Below are 18,552 nucleotides of genomic sequence, written 5' to 3' on the forward strand. Positions count from 1 at the left end.
TGAGCACAGTGCCTAGAACGCTGGAAGGCGTGGAAAATATTTGTTAAATGAATACGCATATTCAACCCATTTCTCCCATAAAATATAAACATCTGGGGTGCCAGGGGCCACAGCTGGGACATTTTTGTATCCCTAACAGCATCTACCATAGCATTCTGCAACGAGGAAAGCTTGGTGCACATTCATTTTTTAATCGCTTCTCTATCCCTTTTAAGACTTCCTTGATGAACATCAAATCTGTTTCTTCTCCCAACCTAAATCCCCAAATACATAGTTAATCCAAGCATTTTAACTGGTATCCCACACAATCTTACTGATACATGTATGGAAACCATGTTCCTCTCCCATATTTATATAGTCCTGCTAGACAAACGTTCCTCTTTGCCTCACATCTGGCCACATCTTTGTTGTCTAAACGTCTGATGCTTCCATGCTGACGATTATCCTCCTCTGGCCACCATCTATAGATCTGTGGTTGCTGATTATTGTCAATCTGTCGGTCATGGGGCTACATTATCTCGACAAATGCTCTGAAAATGTCCGGGCTACAGCTGATTCAAGGAAGAGGTACTGCTGACTACATAAAAGAAGGGCTCACTACCTTCCTTTGTGGCATTATGTCTATCTGAACTGTCTGCTACTTCTAGGAATGAAGTATGTGTCAGGTATTCTAGAATTTTTAGGAATCCATCTTAAGAGCCAAGATTAGGGGGCACCTGGGTGGCTCAGTGGGTTGGGCCTCTGCCTTTGGCTCGGGTCATGATCTCAGGGTCTTGGGATCGAGCCCCGCATTGGACTCTCTGCCCGGCAGGGAGCCTGCTTCCTCCTCTCTCTCTCTGCCTACTTGTGATCTCTCTGTATAAAATCTTAAAAAAAAAAAAAAAAAAGGTGCCAAGATTAGAGCAATTAGCATTGTTCACGTGGTACAGCTGGAGAGCTAACTCTTTTCTGGGTGTCTCTATATTACTTGAAACCAGGCAAACTTTTATGTGCATGTATTGTGACAGTCATATTTCAGTGCCTTGCTGTTAAAGCAAAACGCTTTATCCTCAAACCTATTTCCCTTGATAGAAAAAGCCAGCTAGGTCCCTCTTCTCGGGGGTAGGCGAGCCAAAGTTCTCTTCACAGCACATCCACCAGTGGAAATGAAAATGGAGCTCTCAAGATGTGAGTTTGCTTCTGGGAAAGCACAGAGAGAGAGAGAGAGAGAGAGGAAGGAGAGGGTCCCGGTAAAGGCACAGAGGAGACGCGCACCACGGCGGGCCTCACTCACTTTCCTTCCGAGCTGTAGCTGTTCATGCTGCCGTCGGTCGATTCTCGGCTTGCCTGGCGGGTCATCCAGTTCCTCATCTCCACAGCCAGGCCCGTTTCCGTGCTCCTCTGGACAGTGCTCCGTAGCTTTTTACCTCCTGCTTCTGCACAGACGGAAAACAAGAGACATGATAGCTTTTGTCATCACCATCCGCTAACGAAAAATACTCAGCCAGCGTGGGGAAGCTCCTCAGATGGAAAGAACTGCAGAAAGACAAAGTGCTCTTATTCAGGAGACACACCGAAAAGGTATTTCCCACCATGTCTTGTTGTGTGGGATGAAAATATTCTTAAAAAATCTTCAAGAAGCAAAGTACCATTGTTTTTTTTTTTTTTTTTCCCATTTAAAGCAGTGTTTGAGTTGGTTATGAAAGGAACAAAAAGGTTCAAACTAAAGGAAAACAACATAAGCTTTGTTTTCACTGTAATATTTAAATATGCTAATTTATGCCTGTCTTTTTCTTTTTTCCTTTCTTTTGATCATAATGAAATGATTAGGCCTTGACTCTGTTTCCAAAGAACAGGTGATGAGTAACCTCAATTCTAGCCTTAACTCTCACACAAAAACCTGATATTGGAGGGTGATCGATATTAGAAGACAAAGAAAGCCATACAAGGGAGATAACCTGTCTGATATAGTTTTATATCTGTTGGTAACTTTCAGAGAGACTGTCAAAAGGAATGTAAAAACCCAGCAATGCCATGTGAGAAGAGCTTTCTAATTTGGGATCATGAGTAGTCATGTCCTTTCATAGCTTGAATATGAGATTTACTTACAGGAGCCAATGAGAAGACCAGATGGGAAACTGAGTCAGAGACCACAGATGTGACAGAGTGTAAGAAGCAGAAGTGATTTGGACAGGTCAGGAAGGAAGGCGCTTGACAGAGGGAGTGGGATTTTAGCTGGGTTTGAGAAATGGGTACACTGGGACCTGAGAGGCAAGAAGGAAGTGTTTGGGGTCAAGGGAAGGGCCTAGGCAAAGGCACGAAGGCAGGAAAAACCATGTGCTGCTGAGGGATGATGGAAGTAACCAGGTGAAGAGTAATGGTGGGGGAGTGTCAGACAAGAACCTGAGCCCCCAACACAGAGGGCCTTGCGTGTCAGAATGTGGAGCAGAGAGACCACTGAAGCTGGAGGGACAGGGGATGGTCCTATTTAAATTATTATTAAATTAAAATTATTATTAATTATTTAAATTAAGACAGTAACTATTTGTCTTAATTTACTTCTTGTGGGGCCTAAATATGTATCTACATTGACCACGCATACCATTAGCTTTTGGGGTTGTGGTAATCTCTTTTAATGCCTGATACTAATAATTTCATTTTAGATCAATAAACATTTGCTGACATTGACCTTGACTTCTTGAAATTCCTCCAGCAACAATGTATAATATTTGCTCACCCTTTTGAAACACTGCTTTAAATGTCATCTATTGTCTACTTCCAATCTCCACGTCTATCGAAATGCTCTAAAGTTTATATCAAATATAAGCTATGACTGATCTACCACTCAGTTCCATAATAAGAGGCTGATATTTTAGAAAATTGATAGCAGACATGTTGTACTGATATGAACTGTAAGAGAATCTAAAGCATCTGTGATTGATGAGGGAAGGCTCTTCTTTACCAAGAAATATTAGTTATATTTAGTATATAATTAATACACTTAATAAGTGTCAAAGGAATGATAAAAATTTAAAATGACCAATTTGCAACCACCAATGGAATAAATAGTTCAGATAAGGCACATCAATGGATGCTAACAGCATTAGATAAAAGGATATTCACACAAACCCCACCCCCCCAAAACAAAACAAAACAAAACAAAACAAAACCCATTCCACAATTTAGTTTTGTTTGTTAAAGGTAAACACAGACTTTAACTCTGGGAGAGCAGCCAGCTATCACCATCTTAATCAAGTCATCAAACTTAGTAGCACTGATAGTGGGACAATCACAGGTACCTCCTGATAGAAAATACACAGTACCACTGATCAAGTCAGTCCAGACAAAAATATACAAACTGTTTCTAATTAGGTCTTTGGAACCAGCTTCTAGGTTTCTAAAAACCAGAGGACCAAGTAAACGATAAATCTCACCCACATACACACACACAGTAAACAAACACAGAACATGGGGTGTTGTTCAAGAGAATTGGCTTAGTCTCTTTAAAAAGTTAATATCATGAAAACAAACAAATAAACTAGCAAGGTAGGGGAATCGGTCCAGATTTTAAAACATCACAGAGACGTAACCATTAAACTCTATGAGTATACTCTGGCTTCTTTTGGGGGGAGAAAACAAAACAAGAAACCCTAAAAACAAAACACTCTAAAAGCAATTTTAGGACAAAGAAGGAAAATCTGAACATGGACTGGATATTAGGATAAGAAAATTGTTAATTTTCCTACATAGACAGTGGCATGTATTATAAAATATACCCTTCTCACTAGAAATCAATGCTGAAGAACTTAGACCTGAAATGTTATAGTGTCTGCAACTTCCTTTCAAATACTAGAGCAGAAAATACATATAATACAGAAAAAAGAGAAAACATTTTTAGAAAAAGGATGGGGATGAAGAGACGCTTGTACTCAAAAATTTAATATTCATGATTATTTCACAGTGCTCTCCCAGCGGCCACATCCAAAAGTCATACAGTTCTGTTCCGTTGTACACCAGAATCAGGGAAGGTACCAGGCTGCTGTGAGGAGCCTGCCCAACGGCTAGGTCCTGGGCTTTCCACGTGGCTGTACCGCTCTCTTCCCATGAAGAACGCCCATGCGGAAAATCACCTCCAAGTGAGCTGTACCACTGCGGGAGCTGAAAAATGGGGAATGAGGCGATCTCCAGGAGCCATAGGACCTTCAAAGGAAACGAGATTCCTAAAAGTGTCAGGATATAACATCTGACTCCACCATAGCAAGAATAATATGAAAACCTGCTGTTCCAGGGTGATGAGAACAAGCTACCACGTGTCAAAGAGTAACAATACAATGAACGTGTCATCCTTGGGTTTACAGACCCCCCTTTACCTACATTCTGTTCTCCAACTACTCCAACAATCCCTGTTTACAGATACAGTGTCCATGGGCCCTGGCAGCTTATACAGAAAGTGACACAGCTGAAGTTGATACACAGTTCCCTGATCCAAATTCTCCGCTATTTGCTGACTTATTGTCAGAATACAGCCAGTGGGGAGATGGTGCAGCGAGCTCTGTGACTGCACACGGAAGGCCCCGTGAGCAGTGGCCGGTGGCGTGGGAAGGGCAGGGCCCTGGTGTTGGACTGTTTCTCTGTGAAACAGGCTGGGTGACACTGAACCCATTACTTAGTCCCCCGGTGACTCAGTTTTCTCAAAACTGTGAAATGGCAAAGACAGTAATGCCCACCTCATAGGATTTTTGTGAGGATGAGAAAAACACTATATTTCAAGTGATTAAGAGAGTGCCTGATACATAGAGACTCTTCAATTAAGGGTACTGTCCTTACTATTACTATCAGGTAGGGAATCAGAAAACATATTCCAGGCCCATCTCTACCCCTGACCAGCGGACTCTGTGGCCTCTCTGAGTTAGACCCTGAGTCTCTGCTTCCTCGTTTATGAAAAAGTCAGGGAATGGGGGAGGGGGTGGTAACAAACGATCTCTGCTGTCTTTTAGCTACAACGTCTATGACTTTGTGTCATTAGTGTAGGAACAAGATCATGATTAATGGCAGACACAGAGGAGATAAAACTACTCATTGTCATCTGATGCAATCAGAGAATTGTAAGCAACATGCTGCATGTTTATAATAGGTCTTTATGTCTTTTAAATGTACTTTGATCTAATGCACACGCAGGCTTTTTTAAAAAGTAAATGTATTTTTCAGTACTACAAACCCTTTTGCATGACATTCACAATAAAAGTAATTTTGTCTAAATACAATGGATCATGGTGATTCATATTTAATGCTCCAAATGCTTTGTCATGTCACCCACCCTGAACACTAGATTTGGAGAACAGTGGATGTGGGCGTCTACATAAGGTAAGGGTAGTAGGCAGAATTCTAAGATGGCCCCATGGTTATGTTACCTTACATGGCAAAAGGGATTTGACCAATGTAATTAAGGTTACTAATCGGTTGACCTAAAGATAGGGAGATTATCCAAATAGGCCTGATAAAGCCACATGGGCCTTTTTTTTTTTTTAATTTTTTTAAAAGATCTTATTTATTTATTTGACAGAGAGAGAGAGAGATCACAAGTAGGCAGAGAGGCAGGCAGAGAGAGAGGGAGGAGGAAGCAGGATCCCTGCTGAGTAGAGAGCCCGATGTGGGGCTCAATCCCAGGACCCTGAGATTATAACCTGCGCGGAAGGCAGAAGCTTAACCCACTGAGCCACCCAGGCGTCCCTACATGGGCCTATTAAAGCCAGAATGCTTTCTCCAGCTAATTCTAGAAGGGTCACTGAGGGAGATCTGACACCCATGAGCCATTCAGTGTACCTCTGCTGGTTGAAGATGGAGGAACCACGTCGAAAGGACCCGCGAACAGCCTCTGGCCGCTGAGAGACAGCAAGTAACATGGGGGCATCAGCCTACAACTTCAAGGAACTAGAACCTGCCGATGACCTGGAAGCAGTTTTCCCCCAGAGCCTCCAGACAAGAACTCCGCCCTTCCAACACCGGGTTTCCGCCACGTCACACCCTCAGCAGAAAACCTAGCCACACCACACCATTCCAGACATGTGGCTTACAGAACTACAAACTAATAAATGAGTATTTTATGCTGCTAAATTTGTGAAAATCGTTAAGCAGCAATAGATAATCTTTTAGATACATGTTCTTTTAAATAGCAAAATCTACAAAAAAAATCGATGGGGACCATAGGAGTGGCCCAAATGAAATTATTAAGGACTCAATAGCCATGATTAAAAAATACATTATTTTTAAAAAGTTTTACATACATATACTACATACATATCCATAAACATCTAAAATATAGGTGCCTGTGTGAGAATCTACAGATGTTTTAAAATACACAGTAGCGAACTATAGAACTAAGGCTCAGATTATGTTTTGTAGAGAGCTTAAAATCACTCTGGTATTAGGTATTTTAAAACATAATGTATTTGGAGAAGGTGCCTGCAGGTAAAAATCAAGTTCCTGAATTGCCAAACATCACAGGCAGAAAGCAAAACACAGGAGGTGTCCTTGTTATTCTGCTCTGCTTACTCTGATGACTCATTTAACTTGGCACCTTCTGTATTCAAAGAAAACCACTTGATTAAAATAAACAACCATAAACAACCGGTCAGTTTCCTCTCACAATATCTAAAAACCCCTTGAGTGACTTGACAACAACAATCAAAAGGTCCTGGACCTTTTCTGTTATTGGGTTTAGAAACTTTCCTAAATCCCAAGATGAAGCTCCAAATGAAATGCCAAACTTCACAGTATGGTGACTTCTTTCTCAATCTTGTTCCCACAGAACCCATTCTTGCTTGCTCTCACGTGGATGGTCTCATCCCCACTTTGCAGGCAGACTTACTGATGGGTCAGGATTTTCAGGCTGGTGGATTCTGAAAACTATCTTTAATTTGTAGTTTGCGCCCCAGTTTGTGTGCCTTGAATTAATAAGGCACTGAATTTGCATATTATTGAAAATTACCATTTTCCATAGTCAGTATAATTTAGAGAAGCCATGTGCATTACACTGAAAGAATTTAAAAATGCATTAAAATGAGAATTTCTAAAATGACTGATCCATAGAATTTCAGATGCTACCTCAGGGATCCATTGTGCCTTTGTGCTCGATGTATATTCCCTTATTGTAGCAATGAACAAGTTGAGGTCCAGAAGTAGCTAGCTCCCCTTTAGTAGAAGACTTTCAAATGGAACTTTATTTCACCTAACTCCTCTCAATTCTTCAAACTTTCAAGTATAAGAAATGCTTTCAGCCCTTTATCCCACCTCAATGGTGGCCCCTGTGGACATACGTTTTCATCTGTGGATTATGTATCAATAGGGGATATTCCACGAGTTGAATGCTATAATTGCATATAAAAACTTGTGTACTTAGGTTTCCCGGGGCTTCTTACTGTAATAAATACACTTACTAAATACTTATTATAATAAATATAATTCAACCTCCTGAAAGTCTAAACAAAATAGGGACAAGCACCTGATAATTTCTTCTGAGTTAAACCAGGATCTGCATTAACAATTACAATAAAATAGAAATTAACAGAAGTGAGCAGTTGATCTCTAAAAATTGTTTCAGAGCTTAACACAAATCCATTTGTTCCAACAGCTCTGTCAAAACTATTATGAAAGTTACGTAGTTAACAGCTACAATACAGTGAACTATAAGCAGAAGTCACAATCATGACAGACATTGGGTCTGTTTGAATGTAGTCACCTGTCCCCCAACCTCTGAAGTTAGGCTTGCTCCATCAATGAACCCTGCAACTTCCGGGAGAAGCTTCCACAGCGGGAAGTGTGAGTCACCATGTCCCGCCCCTTTTATGTGGAAGCAGTTAGCCACAGGTACCTCCACCAGCCTGGGGCGGAGGACAGCCACAAGCATGACTCTTAATGCACATGCAGAAGGAGTGAGACAAGAATTCTTTGAGTTAAGCCACGAATAATTTAAGTCCTTTGTTATTACAGCATAACCTAACCTATTCTGGCAGATCCACAGACAACTGCTGGAAGACACAGTTCCATTCCCTTGTAACTAAGAGGTTCTAAATTTTTGACACTTTTTCCTTTTTCCAGCATCATTTAAATATTGACCACTTTGAATACAGTTCTGTTCATAAATCTCGGCATTTGTTCCTTTTTCCAGCATCATTTAAATATTGACCACTTTGAATACAGTTCTGTTCATAAAATCTCGGCATTTGATGTCTTATTTTGTAACTGCTTTCCTTGCTTTTCTATTAGTATGCTTAAAGAGATTTTAACCATTGTTCTTAAACCTTAGGCTCATGTTTTAAAAATATTAAAATAACTTTTAATAAGCTTTTAATTTTAGAATAGCTTTAGATTTACAGGAAGATTGTTATGACCGTACGGAAAATTCCAGTGTACTCCACACCCCATTTCCCCTCTTATTAACATCTTACATGGCTATAGTACATTTGTCACAGTTAATGAACAAATAGTGATACATGACTGTCGACTAAAGTCTATGCTTTATTTATTTATTTATTTTTTAATCTGAAATTTTTTTTCTGATCCATGATGTCACATTACATTTTGTCATCAACATATCTCCTTAGACTTCCCTTGGAGACAGATTTTTTAAGTCTCTAATTCCTGACATTCGTTTACATTTATTACTCCTTTTAGTCTACTCTTTGTATGTGAAATTAACATGCTGTATTAAAATTTACCATCGTATAAGTATACCCATTAATGAAAACGCTAATTTGAATTAAAAACAATATATAAGTTGAAAATACTCAAGAGAAAAATAGAAAAATATGTCATGTTATAAATAATACTGAATGTATGAAAATAAATGATCAATACTAAATTAATTTATACTGCATGGTATAAGGTAGAGTTTTTATTTTTTTATTTTTAAAGATTTTATTTGACAGAGCGAGGCACAGCGAGAGAGGGAACACAAGCAGGGGGAGTGGGAGAGAGAGAAGCAGGCTTCCTGCCAAACAGGGAGCCTGATGCTGGGGCTCAATTCCACGACTCTGGAATCATGTACTGAGCTGAAGGCAGACAGTTAACGACTGATACCCAGGCACTCCAGGGACAGAGTTTTAAGCTTATTAAAATAAGTTCAATTATGTTTCAGATAAAATTTAGATTAAAATCACTATTCCCAATGTAATGATTCAGGTAAACATCAGCATTGGATGTTAAAAATCATTTGATGAGAGATTTTTGGGAAAAAGGATATTCACATGGTACTAAAGTATCACCTCAGAGGTTACTTAGTAATTATAAAGGGAAAGATACATCTCCTCCATAGAAGGACACTGGTAGTCACCTCTAAACCAACTGACCAAACTTAGCATCCCTTAGAATGAGAGAACTTGACATTGTCGTTACTGATGGATGTATGAAGTTTACATCACCTGTAATTTAAACTGAAATTAACCACATTTCTAGACCTAATGTCCAGTTTACAGGAAACACAGGAAATAGAGAAAACAATCAGACAAATCCAGATTGTTAGATATCCTATAAGACAACTTTGTCTGGATTTTTTGAAAGTCAGTATCATGAAAAGAAAAGGTGAAAGTACTGTTTTAGATTATGTGTTACCAACCAAGAGTTATGAATGAGCCTTGACTAGATCCTGGATTGAGGAAAAAAATATGTAACAAAATTTTTGCCTTCATAAGAAACAATTTTGGGATAACTAAAAAAATTGAGTACGAAGGAATATTAGATAGGCATTTTTATAAATTTTATGTAGTTTTTTTTTTTATTAGGAGATGCATGCTGCAATTTAACTTACACTCAAATGTTCAGCAAGAATACATACTATGTGTGTGTGTGAGAGAGAGAGAGAATACATGTCTCTCAGGGGAGAGACAGGAAAGATAAAGTCCACTAAAAATTGGTCAATCTGTATAGTGGATGCTCACTGTACTACCTTTTTTTGTATGTTTAAAATAAAAGTTGGGGAAAATTCAATTATTAAATTCAAAACAAAGAAGGGAAAGAAAGAGCTCTTGTGTCTTGACTTACTACCATGTGGAGATAATTTGGATATAAAATCTACCTGCCTCTAGTCTTCATACGAGTGTTGTACAGTGGCTCTTATTACCACTTTCTGTTTGAGGAAACTGCTTGAAGGTGAAACTTGAAACAAAACCCTAGCAATGCCAACACCAGTGCTTATTTCTCAAAGAGGCTGGCTTCCATCTTTAGTATTTGGGACACTATTTTCTGCTTCCAGTGTAATTAGTGACTTGAAACCTCATCTCATGATCTTACTGCATGTCCATAAACTTAAATCATTTTATGAACATATTTAAGATTTTAGATCATTTATGCTTTCTTGTCTTATCATGAATGGGGAAATGTTAATTTTATTACTAAATTCTGACTTCAAGAATGAGATGGCAAAAAAGAAAGAGCCTCTTAACTATAGAGAACAAACTATTGGTAACCAGAGTGGCGGTGGGGGCGGGGGATAGTGATGAGGATGAAAAAGTACACTTATGATGAGCACTGAGTAATGTATAGAATTGTTGAATCATTGTATGGTACACTTGAAACTAATATAACACTGTATGCTAACTATACTGGAATTAAAATGTAAAACTTTAAAAAATTACCATAAAGATGAAAAAATATATGATAAAATTCAAACAAATGTGCCAGAAAGAGCTATTCCTTATTATATACATATGCATTTCTATCTCTCAGTAAGTTATTTTGGATTTAACCACACCAAAAAATGGAGATTTCATCAAATGATGCCATGGCAGTCAAACAGTTTTTTTTTTTTTTTTTTTTTTTTTTTAAATCTTTTTTTTTTTTTTTTAATTTTATTTATTTTATTTGACAGAGAGAGAGATCACAAGTAGGCAGAGAGGCAAGCAGAGACAGAGGGGGAAGCAGGCTCCCTGCTGAGCAGAAAGCCCGATGCGGGGCTCGATCCCAGGACCCTGAGATCATGACCTGAGCCGAAGGCAGCAGCTTAATCCACTGAGCCACCCAGGCGCCCCGGCAGTCAAACAGTTTTAAATACATAGTGAAAAACTATGGATTTGTTAGTGTGTGAGGTTAAAAAAGACCTTGATCCTTTTGTGTCTTGATCCTCGTCTGTAAAACAAAGGGGCTATTACAGGAACAGAAAACTGGAGACCAGTATCTCCTATGAAAACAGCTCAAAATCCTCAACAAAATATTAGCAAATCAAATCCAACAATGTATAAAAAGAGTTATACACCATGATGAAGTGGGATTTATCCCAGCTATGCAATGCTGGTTCAATATTCACAAATTAATGAGTGTGATGCATCACATCAATAAGCTAGAAAATAAAAATCACACGGTCATATCAATATATCCAGAAAAAGCATTTGACAAAATCCAACACCTATTCATGGTAAAAACTCAGTAAACTAGGAATAGAGGATAGCTTTCCCAACTTGATAAAAAAAAAATCTATTAAAAAACTTAAAGCCAACATTACATTTAATAGTGAGAAACTCAAGACTCTCCTACCAAGATTCAATACAAAGCAAATATGTTCCTTCTCATAATTCCTTTCAACAGCTTACTGGAAATTTTAGCTAACGCACTAAACCCAAAAAAGGCAATTAAATTATACAGATTGAGAAGGAAGAAATAAAACTTTTTTGCTCATGGGTGATATGAGTGCTTATGTAGAAAATAAAAAAAAAAAACAAAAACACAAAAACCCCAGGTATAAAAACTCCTGGAAATAATAAATGATTATAGCAAGGTTGTAGGATACAAGGTTAGTATACAAAATTCAATTTTTTCCCTATATACTAGCATCGAACAAATGGAATTTGAAATGAAAAGACAAAACAAAACAAAACCCAGAACAATATCATTTATATTAGCATATAAAAAAATGAAAGAATGTTAGGTATGAGAAAAACTACAAAACTCTGATGAATGAAATCAAATAATTAAATAAATGGAGAGATAGTCCATGTTCATGAATGTGAAACCTTAATATTGTTGAGACAGTAGTTCTCAACCTGATCTACAGACTCAATGCAAATCCAATCAAAATCCCAGCAATTATTTTGTAGATATTGACAAACTGATTCTGAAGTTTATTAGGGAGAGGCAAAAGACCTAGGATAGTCAACACAAAATTGAAGGCAAAGAATAAAGTTGGAGGGCTGTCAGCTATGAACACTTGAAATTTGACACTATCGAATTTCAAGACTTACTTAAAGCTACAGTAATCAAGACAATATCGCACTGGTGAAACAATAGATAAACAGATCAACAAAACAGAACAGAGAGCCCAGAAATAGGCCCAGATAGTGATGAATAGAGACCTGACACTATAATCTATGCGAAATAGTTTTGAAAACTGTAAAATGCCATACAAATCCATCTCTGAATAATGACTGCAGTCATGTGAAATTATCCAAAACTTGCAGCAAGAAACTTGCAGGAATAAATAAGTGGAGCCTTGACATTCAAAAGGGGAGAGAGAAAAGAGACTGCTGACCAAAAAAGCTTAAGGGGTTTCCTTCCCACACAAACCCATGGTTTTCAGATGATACCAAGGTGGATGCCGTTAAGTTGAGAGAAAAGAAGTGGGCAGGGCACAGAAGCTACAAACTAAAAGAACAAAATCTTCAGGCTAAAAAATCTTTGTCACATGAGGTGTTTGGCGGAGTTACTCATACTTGAAACTGACTGGAAATAAATAGACTGTATGACTACTGAATTTTTGAAGGACGAAGCCCACTTAGAAAAGTCTGTTCAGGGAAGCCTGGGTGGCTCAGTGGGTTAAGCCTCTGCCTTCAGCTCAGATCATGATCTCAGGGTCCTGGGATCTCTGCTCAGCAGGGAGCCTACTTCCTCGGCTCTCTCTGCCTCCTTGTGATCTCTGTCTGTCAAATAAATAAACAAAATCTTAAAAAAAAAAAGTCTGTTCAACTCTTAAGGTACCAACGGAATTTCCTAATATGTACTAGAAGAAACAGGCTATTAATACTACATAGTCTCTTCTTCAAAGCAAATCTTTGTGGCCAATGAAGAATAAAGGCAAAGACATATTTACATATTTTCCAAAAAGTATGTTAGAACGAGGTTGCCAGGTGAGTAAACCAAGGAATGTACTCTGTCAATCTTTGCAATTCCTTCCAGGTGAGATTTGAGAATTCTTGTGGATAATAATTGTTTTGTGTTTCCTACTCTCCTTTCTTTTTTTTTTTTTAAACACCATTCTTTTTTTTTTTTTTTTTAAAGATTTTCTTTATGTGAGAGAGAGAGAAAGAGAGCATGAGCTGGGGGGAGGGGCAAAGAGAGAGGGAGGAAGCAGAATCCTCTCTGAGCTGAGATTTCCAGGACCCTGACAGCATGACCTGACTCACTTGACTGACTGAGCCACCCAGTCATCTCCCTATTTTCTCCTTTCTAAATGAGAATTTTAATTTTCTTTATCCTGTTGCTACTTACTATTTAAATTGAATAGTCTATAAACAAACAACTTATCTCTAGGTTTGCTGATAGATACATAGATAGATAGAGGATAGATAGATATTATATATCCCTAGTTTATATGGAGCTGCAAGGTTGGATACAGTTACTTAAAAAATTTGGTCCCTTCCAGCTCTAGAAGCTTCCTTCCACTCCATGATATGAACATAGAAACCAACTGGATATTTGTTCATTTATTCATTCACTACATATTTGCTAAGTTCTTACTTGGTGAAAGGCATTGTGGCAGATAAATATATGTCACGCTTGATCACAGAGTTCCCTATTATATAATTTTACAATTTAGTAGGTGAGGTAAGATAATAAATAATGACAATCTAAGGCAATATATTCAAAGTGCTATATGAGTACCATTAGGTATCTGAAGCCACACTGTCCAATACAAATAGCTTTGTGTGAAGGTTGAAACTGTTCTATAGTTCCGCCCTGTCCAATAAGGTAGTCACCATTCATGTGTAGCTACTGAGCGCTCGGGGGATGGCGGGATGGGGGAGCCTGGTGGTGGGTATTTAGGAGGGCACCTATTGCATGGAGCACTGGGTGTGGTGCATAAACAATGAATCTTTGACACTGAAAAAAAAATGTGGCTAATGTGACTCTGGAAATAATTTTCAATTTAATTTGGTTTCGATCTATTTAAATTTAAATAGCCAAATAACTAGTGCTTCCTGTATTGGAGAGCACAAATCTAGTTCAGAAAAAGGTAAACATATTTTGATATGGGATCATTAAGGGAATAATAACCATGACAATGCAGTTCACACACCTCTCTCCAAAGTAAGTATTACTACAAACATTTCACATAAAAGGAGGAAACTAAAGCTCATTAAGTATCTTGCTTAGTTCTAGGAAAAGATGGAGCTAATATTTCAAAGCCAGGCATATGCCCATTCACCTTTTCCTCTGCCTACAGAAGTTTCTATGGTTTCTGAAAACTTCGTGGATAAGATATGAGTTGAGCTTTGAAGGGTAATTAGATATGATGCATATGCAGTGGTAGAAAAAGAATAGAAAGAAAAGCATGAACAAAAATTTGGAGGCAAAGAGCAAGAAGGTCTAGTTTTATTGAATGACTGGGTTCCCAAAGGGTCTTAGAAGATATGCTGTATAGAAGCACCTGATTGTTAAAGACTCTGAAGGTCAGGCCAAAGGACACTACCTACTGGGAGATGGGAATCTACTGAAGTTTCTGGAGGAAGACCAGTATCAACATTAAGATGATATTTAAGGGAACTGACACAGAGGCAATGGAGGTAGGTTGGAGGGGAGACCCAGCAGGTGGAGAGCAGACTGGGAGACTCTCAGAAGATTCTGAAGGGGAGCAAACGTGGCCCTAAACTATCCAGGTGACAATAAGAATGGGAAGGAAGAAAGCAGTTCCTCGGCTGAGGCTACCAACTGGTGGCACACATTTGGTCAACAGGTTATGTTTCGTTTGGCTCAAATAATGTTTATAATTTTTCATTTAGCTGCCAACATTGTAAAAGTTAAAGATTTGAAGTAAACATTCAGATTTACAGCTTTTCTCTTATGGAAAAAAGAGTAAGTTTGCCAACCCTGGGCTGATATTCAATTGGCATCAACTAACTAGAACAGAGTGTTCGCCATTCCTTTTTGGATGGATAGGATTTCTCAAGCTTTTCAGAGTGCTTGCTTTTCCCATCTGTATGACATCTGGTCTACCTCACTGATGTATGTTACCTGCCTAGCCCCGAGGCACAGGATAGTAAGGGAGCAATTGATCATGAAAATTGCTAAAATAAACAGTCCTTTCATTGTAGTCTCCTTAGGTAAAATCTAATTCTTAAGAAATAGTACTTCAAAACTTACACTGACACTATCATTTTTTGTTTGTTTGTTTGTTTTTGTTTTTGTTTTTTTTTTAAAGATTTTATTTATTTATTCGACAGAGAGAGATTACAAGTAGGCAGAGAAGACACTATCATTTTTATAATAGCTTTTTTCTTCAGTTGTTCAAATAATATTATATACACAGAGCACTAGGTAAGTCCCTCTCCTCATAAGTGTATACTTAAGAACAACAGAGGGTACTTATATTAAACCACAGACCTTGGCAGCAATGAGATGCTGCCATTACCACCTTCTAGTGGGTTTCTTTTGTAAGTCGTAATAATACACAAGGATGTCTCCATAGGGAAACTCATCCCCATTACTAGCTCTGAATTTAGTGAACTTATTGAAGGATGAAAGCAAACTGGGGTTAAACGTTACTTTTGTATTAGAGTTATAAGCTGTTTTAAAGATCCTGTTCGGACACCTACCAGTGAAAAATTCGGACTCTCAGATAACAAGGTAGTATTTAATAAGCACTCCAAATGGAACTGTTCTTTTGTTTATCTTTAATTTCAAAATCGTTTGCTGCACTTATCTGCCTAGAATGTAAACCTAATATTAAAATATTGTGCTATTTTAAAATATGGCATAGACTCATTTATGAAATGATTTATTATATAATTATATACAATCAATTCAAAAAATCACATAAAAATACATAATCAATCATCTAGGAAAAAAAATATCTCCTAAGGAAAGATACAAATTCAGACTAAAACTGTCATTGTGAGGATGTGCAAAAACTATGATCACTGAATTTTAAAAAGTCTAGATCACATGTTAAATTTAAAATTAACATAAATAAAATAAATAACAATAGCAGCCAATTAAAATGGTATCTACTGGGGTGCCTGGGTGGCTCAGTGGGTTAAAGCCTCTGTCTTTGGCTTGGGTCATGATCTCAGGGTCCTGGGATTGATCCCCGCATCGGGCTCTCTGCTCAGCGGGGAGCCTGCTTCCTCCTCTCTTTCTCTGCCTGCTTTCTGTCTACTTGTGATCTCTGTCTGTCAAATAAATAAATAAAATCTTAAAAAAAAATAAAATAAATAAAATGGTATCTACTTCGAAAAGAATGGTAGAACTATATACTATTATTACTAGACATTAAGTGGATACTTTGCTAGCCATGATGTCTGTACTTGGGAGGATTACATTTAAGTGTATGGAGATTTTTTTATTCCAGTGGAACATGGACAAAGTCCCATAATCAAATAGGACTACTTATTAAGAATTAAGTGTATCATTTACCATATACAAAGATTAGACTAAGATAGTACTTTTTATACTCTTCTTATCAGTTGCATGACCTCTTAAAGAGTGGGGGTGAATTAAATAGATCTTTTCTATTAGTCTCTTTAGTTCCTTTTATATTCATTCCTCATAGCTTCACTATTGTATGCAAAAAACCTTTCCCCAATTTTTCTGGTGATTTAAAATTATTCCTGTTTCTTGGATGGTTTTCCTGTAATTTAATTTTCAACCTAGTGCATGTAAAAGAAATTAAATGAATTAATTTATTCAGTTAAATAGCATTAAGTCAATAAGCTCTCTTCTGTAAGATCACCAAGCCATATTTTAACCAAAGAAGGCAGGCCATAAAATCAAGTAAACCAAATTCATCACATCATTATATGTACCTAACTGAACAAGAATCACTAGCCCCGAACCACAGGTCACAACATTAAAATAGCCTCTGAGAAACCAGATCTACCAAGTGTTAGAAAATGTGCCATTTTCTTACATTATAAAACCATAACCACTTACCATTGACTCTATGGGTGGGAAGTTGTGGGGCTGCTTCTCCTATTAAGAATGTTAAGTTTTCCTTGAAATGATGCCTTCTTTGTTAGAATTACCTGTAATGTTTAAAAATTCTACATACAATAATATTCCACATTAGGGAGGCAGACTCACAGAATCAATGCTGACGGCAAGTAATTTATATATCTCGTAGGATTCAATGATAAAATAAGTAGACATAATTCATACACTGTTAAGTAACATGTAAGGGGCTACTATTATTACTTAAAAAAATGCTGGGGTGCCTGGGTGGCTCAGTTGGTTAGGCATCTGCCTTCAGCTCAGGTCATGTTTCTGGGTCCTGGGATCGAGCCCCACGTCGGGCTCTGTGCTGAGCACAGAGTCGGCTTGTCCTTCTCCCTCAGCCCCTGTCCCGCCCGGTTCATGCTTGTTCTCTCTCAAATAAATAAATAAAATCTTAAAAAAAAAAAAAAAAAGCTATTCAGAGATTGGAGAATTGTTATTTGGTATATATCCAGTGACAAAGAAGCACAAACAAAATAACATAACAAAGAACTATAAGCATACAAAAAAGCTGCTATAAAGACCAATCAGGAATCTTATTTTGCTTACAGGAATGTTCCTTTCATCCTCAATGCAGTCAGCCCCACTGAAATTTATAATCCATGGCCAAGTTGCTTAATGTCTCTGAGTCTCAGTGTTCACATGTGTAAAATGTTGAAAATAATAATCCCTTTGGAGAATCATGAAACCAAAAGAATGTGGCATACAGGTGTTCAATAAATGCCAACTACTAATAATATACTGTACATGGCCATCAACTCCACAGCATATTACTAGAAAATGTAATATAATAAGGAAGAAACAATACACAGAGTAGTTAGGATTATAAACTCCAGAGCCAAATTATGGATTTAGATCCCAGTTTAGCAACTTCCTAGCTGTGGGCTCTGAGCAAATTGCTTTCACAGGTGTGCAGGAGGGCCTGACCCCCCAGGTGAGGGACGGGGAGCTGTCACTGAGGCCGAAATCCAAGTTTCACTCTCACTTTCTTAGGACACCCTTCCCTAACTCCTAAATTTTCTTATAATTCTTACTGTACTCAGTACTTCACCTTCCTAACACTGGTCAGTTCTAACTACATAGTTGTTCCTATTAATACGTCTCCATTAGATTGGAAGATCTAAAAGTGTGGGGAGCATATCCAACTATTTCAAGGACTACTGACGCTAACACATCAAATAGCCACACTAAATATGTTTGAATGAACGAATGAATAAAGAAGAATATAGTTTCTCAATAAACTTTTTGGTACTTCTTGTGCGGAATGATGATGTCCAGATGTGCAGAATAAGAACAAATTGCGACTATGGAACTAGAAGGCAGAGGACATTTGAATTAGTTATTGCACTATGTCTGATAAGACCAAAGGGGTGGGGGGAG

General features: G+C 37.9%; 1 protein-coding gene across 50 annotated transcripts in view; it reads right to left on the reverse strand.

Annotated features, from left to right (window-relative positions):
• Window positions 1-18,552, reverse strand: part of RIMS2 (regulating synaptic membrane exocytosis 2) — a 603,997-nt gene that overhangs the window by 8,234 nt on the left and 577,211 nt on the right. For all 50 annotated transcript variants that reach the window (XM_059165830.1, XM_059165827.1, XM_059165815.1 and 47 more), the window contains one exon: window positions 1,274-1,415. In XM_059165830.1, the coding sequence (XP_059021813.1) occupies window positions 1,274-1,415 (142 nt within the window). The remainder of the gene's footprint in view (window positions 1-1,273; window positions 1,416-18,552) is intronic.

Source organism: Mustela lutreola, chromosome 3 (assembly GCF_030435805.1).
Source record: "Mustela lutreola isolate mMusLut2 chromosome 3, mMusLut2.pri, whole genome shotgun sequence".
NCBI classification, from domain to species: domain Eukaryota; kingdom Metazoa; phylum Chordata; class Mammalia; order Carnivora; family Mustelidae; genus Mustela; species Mustela lutreola.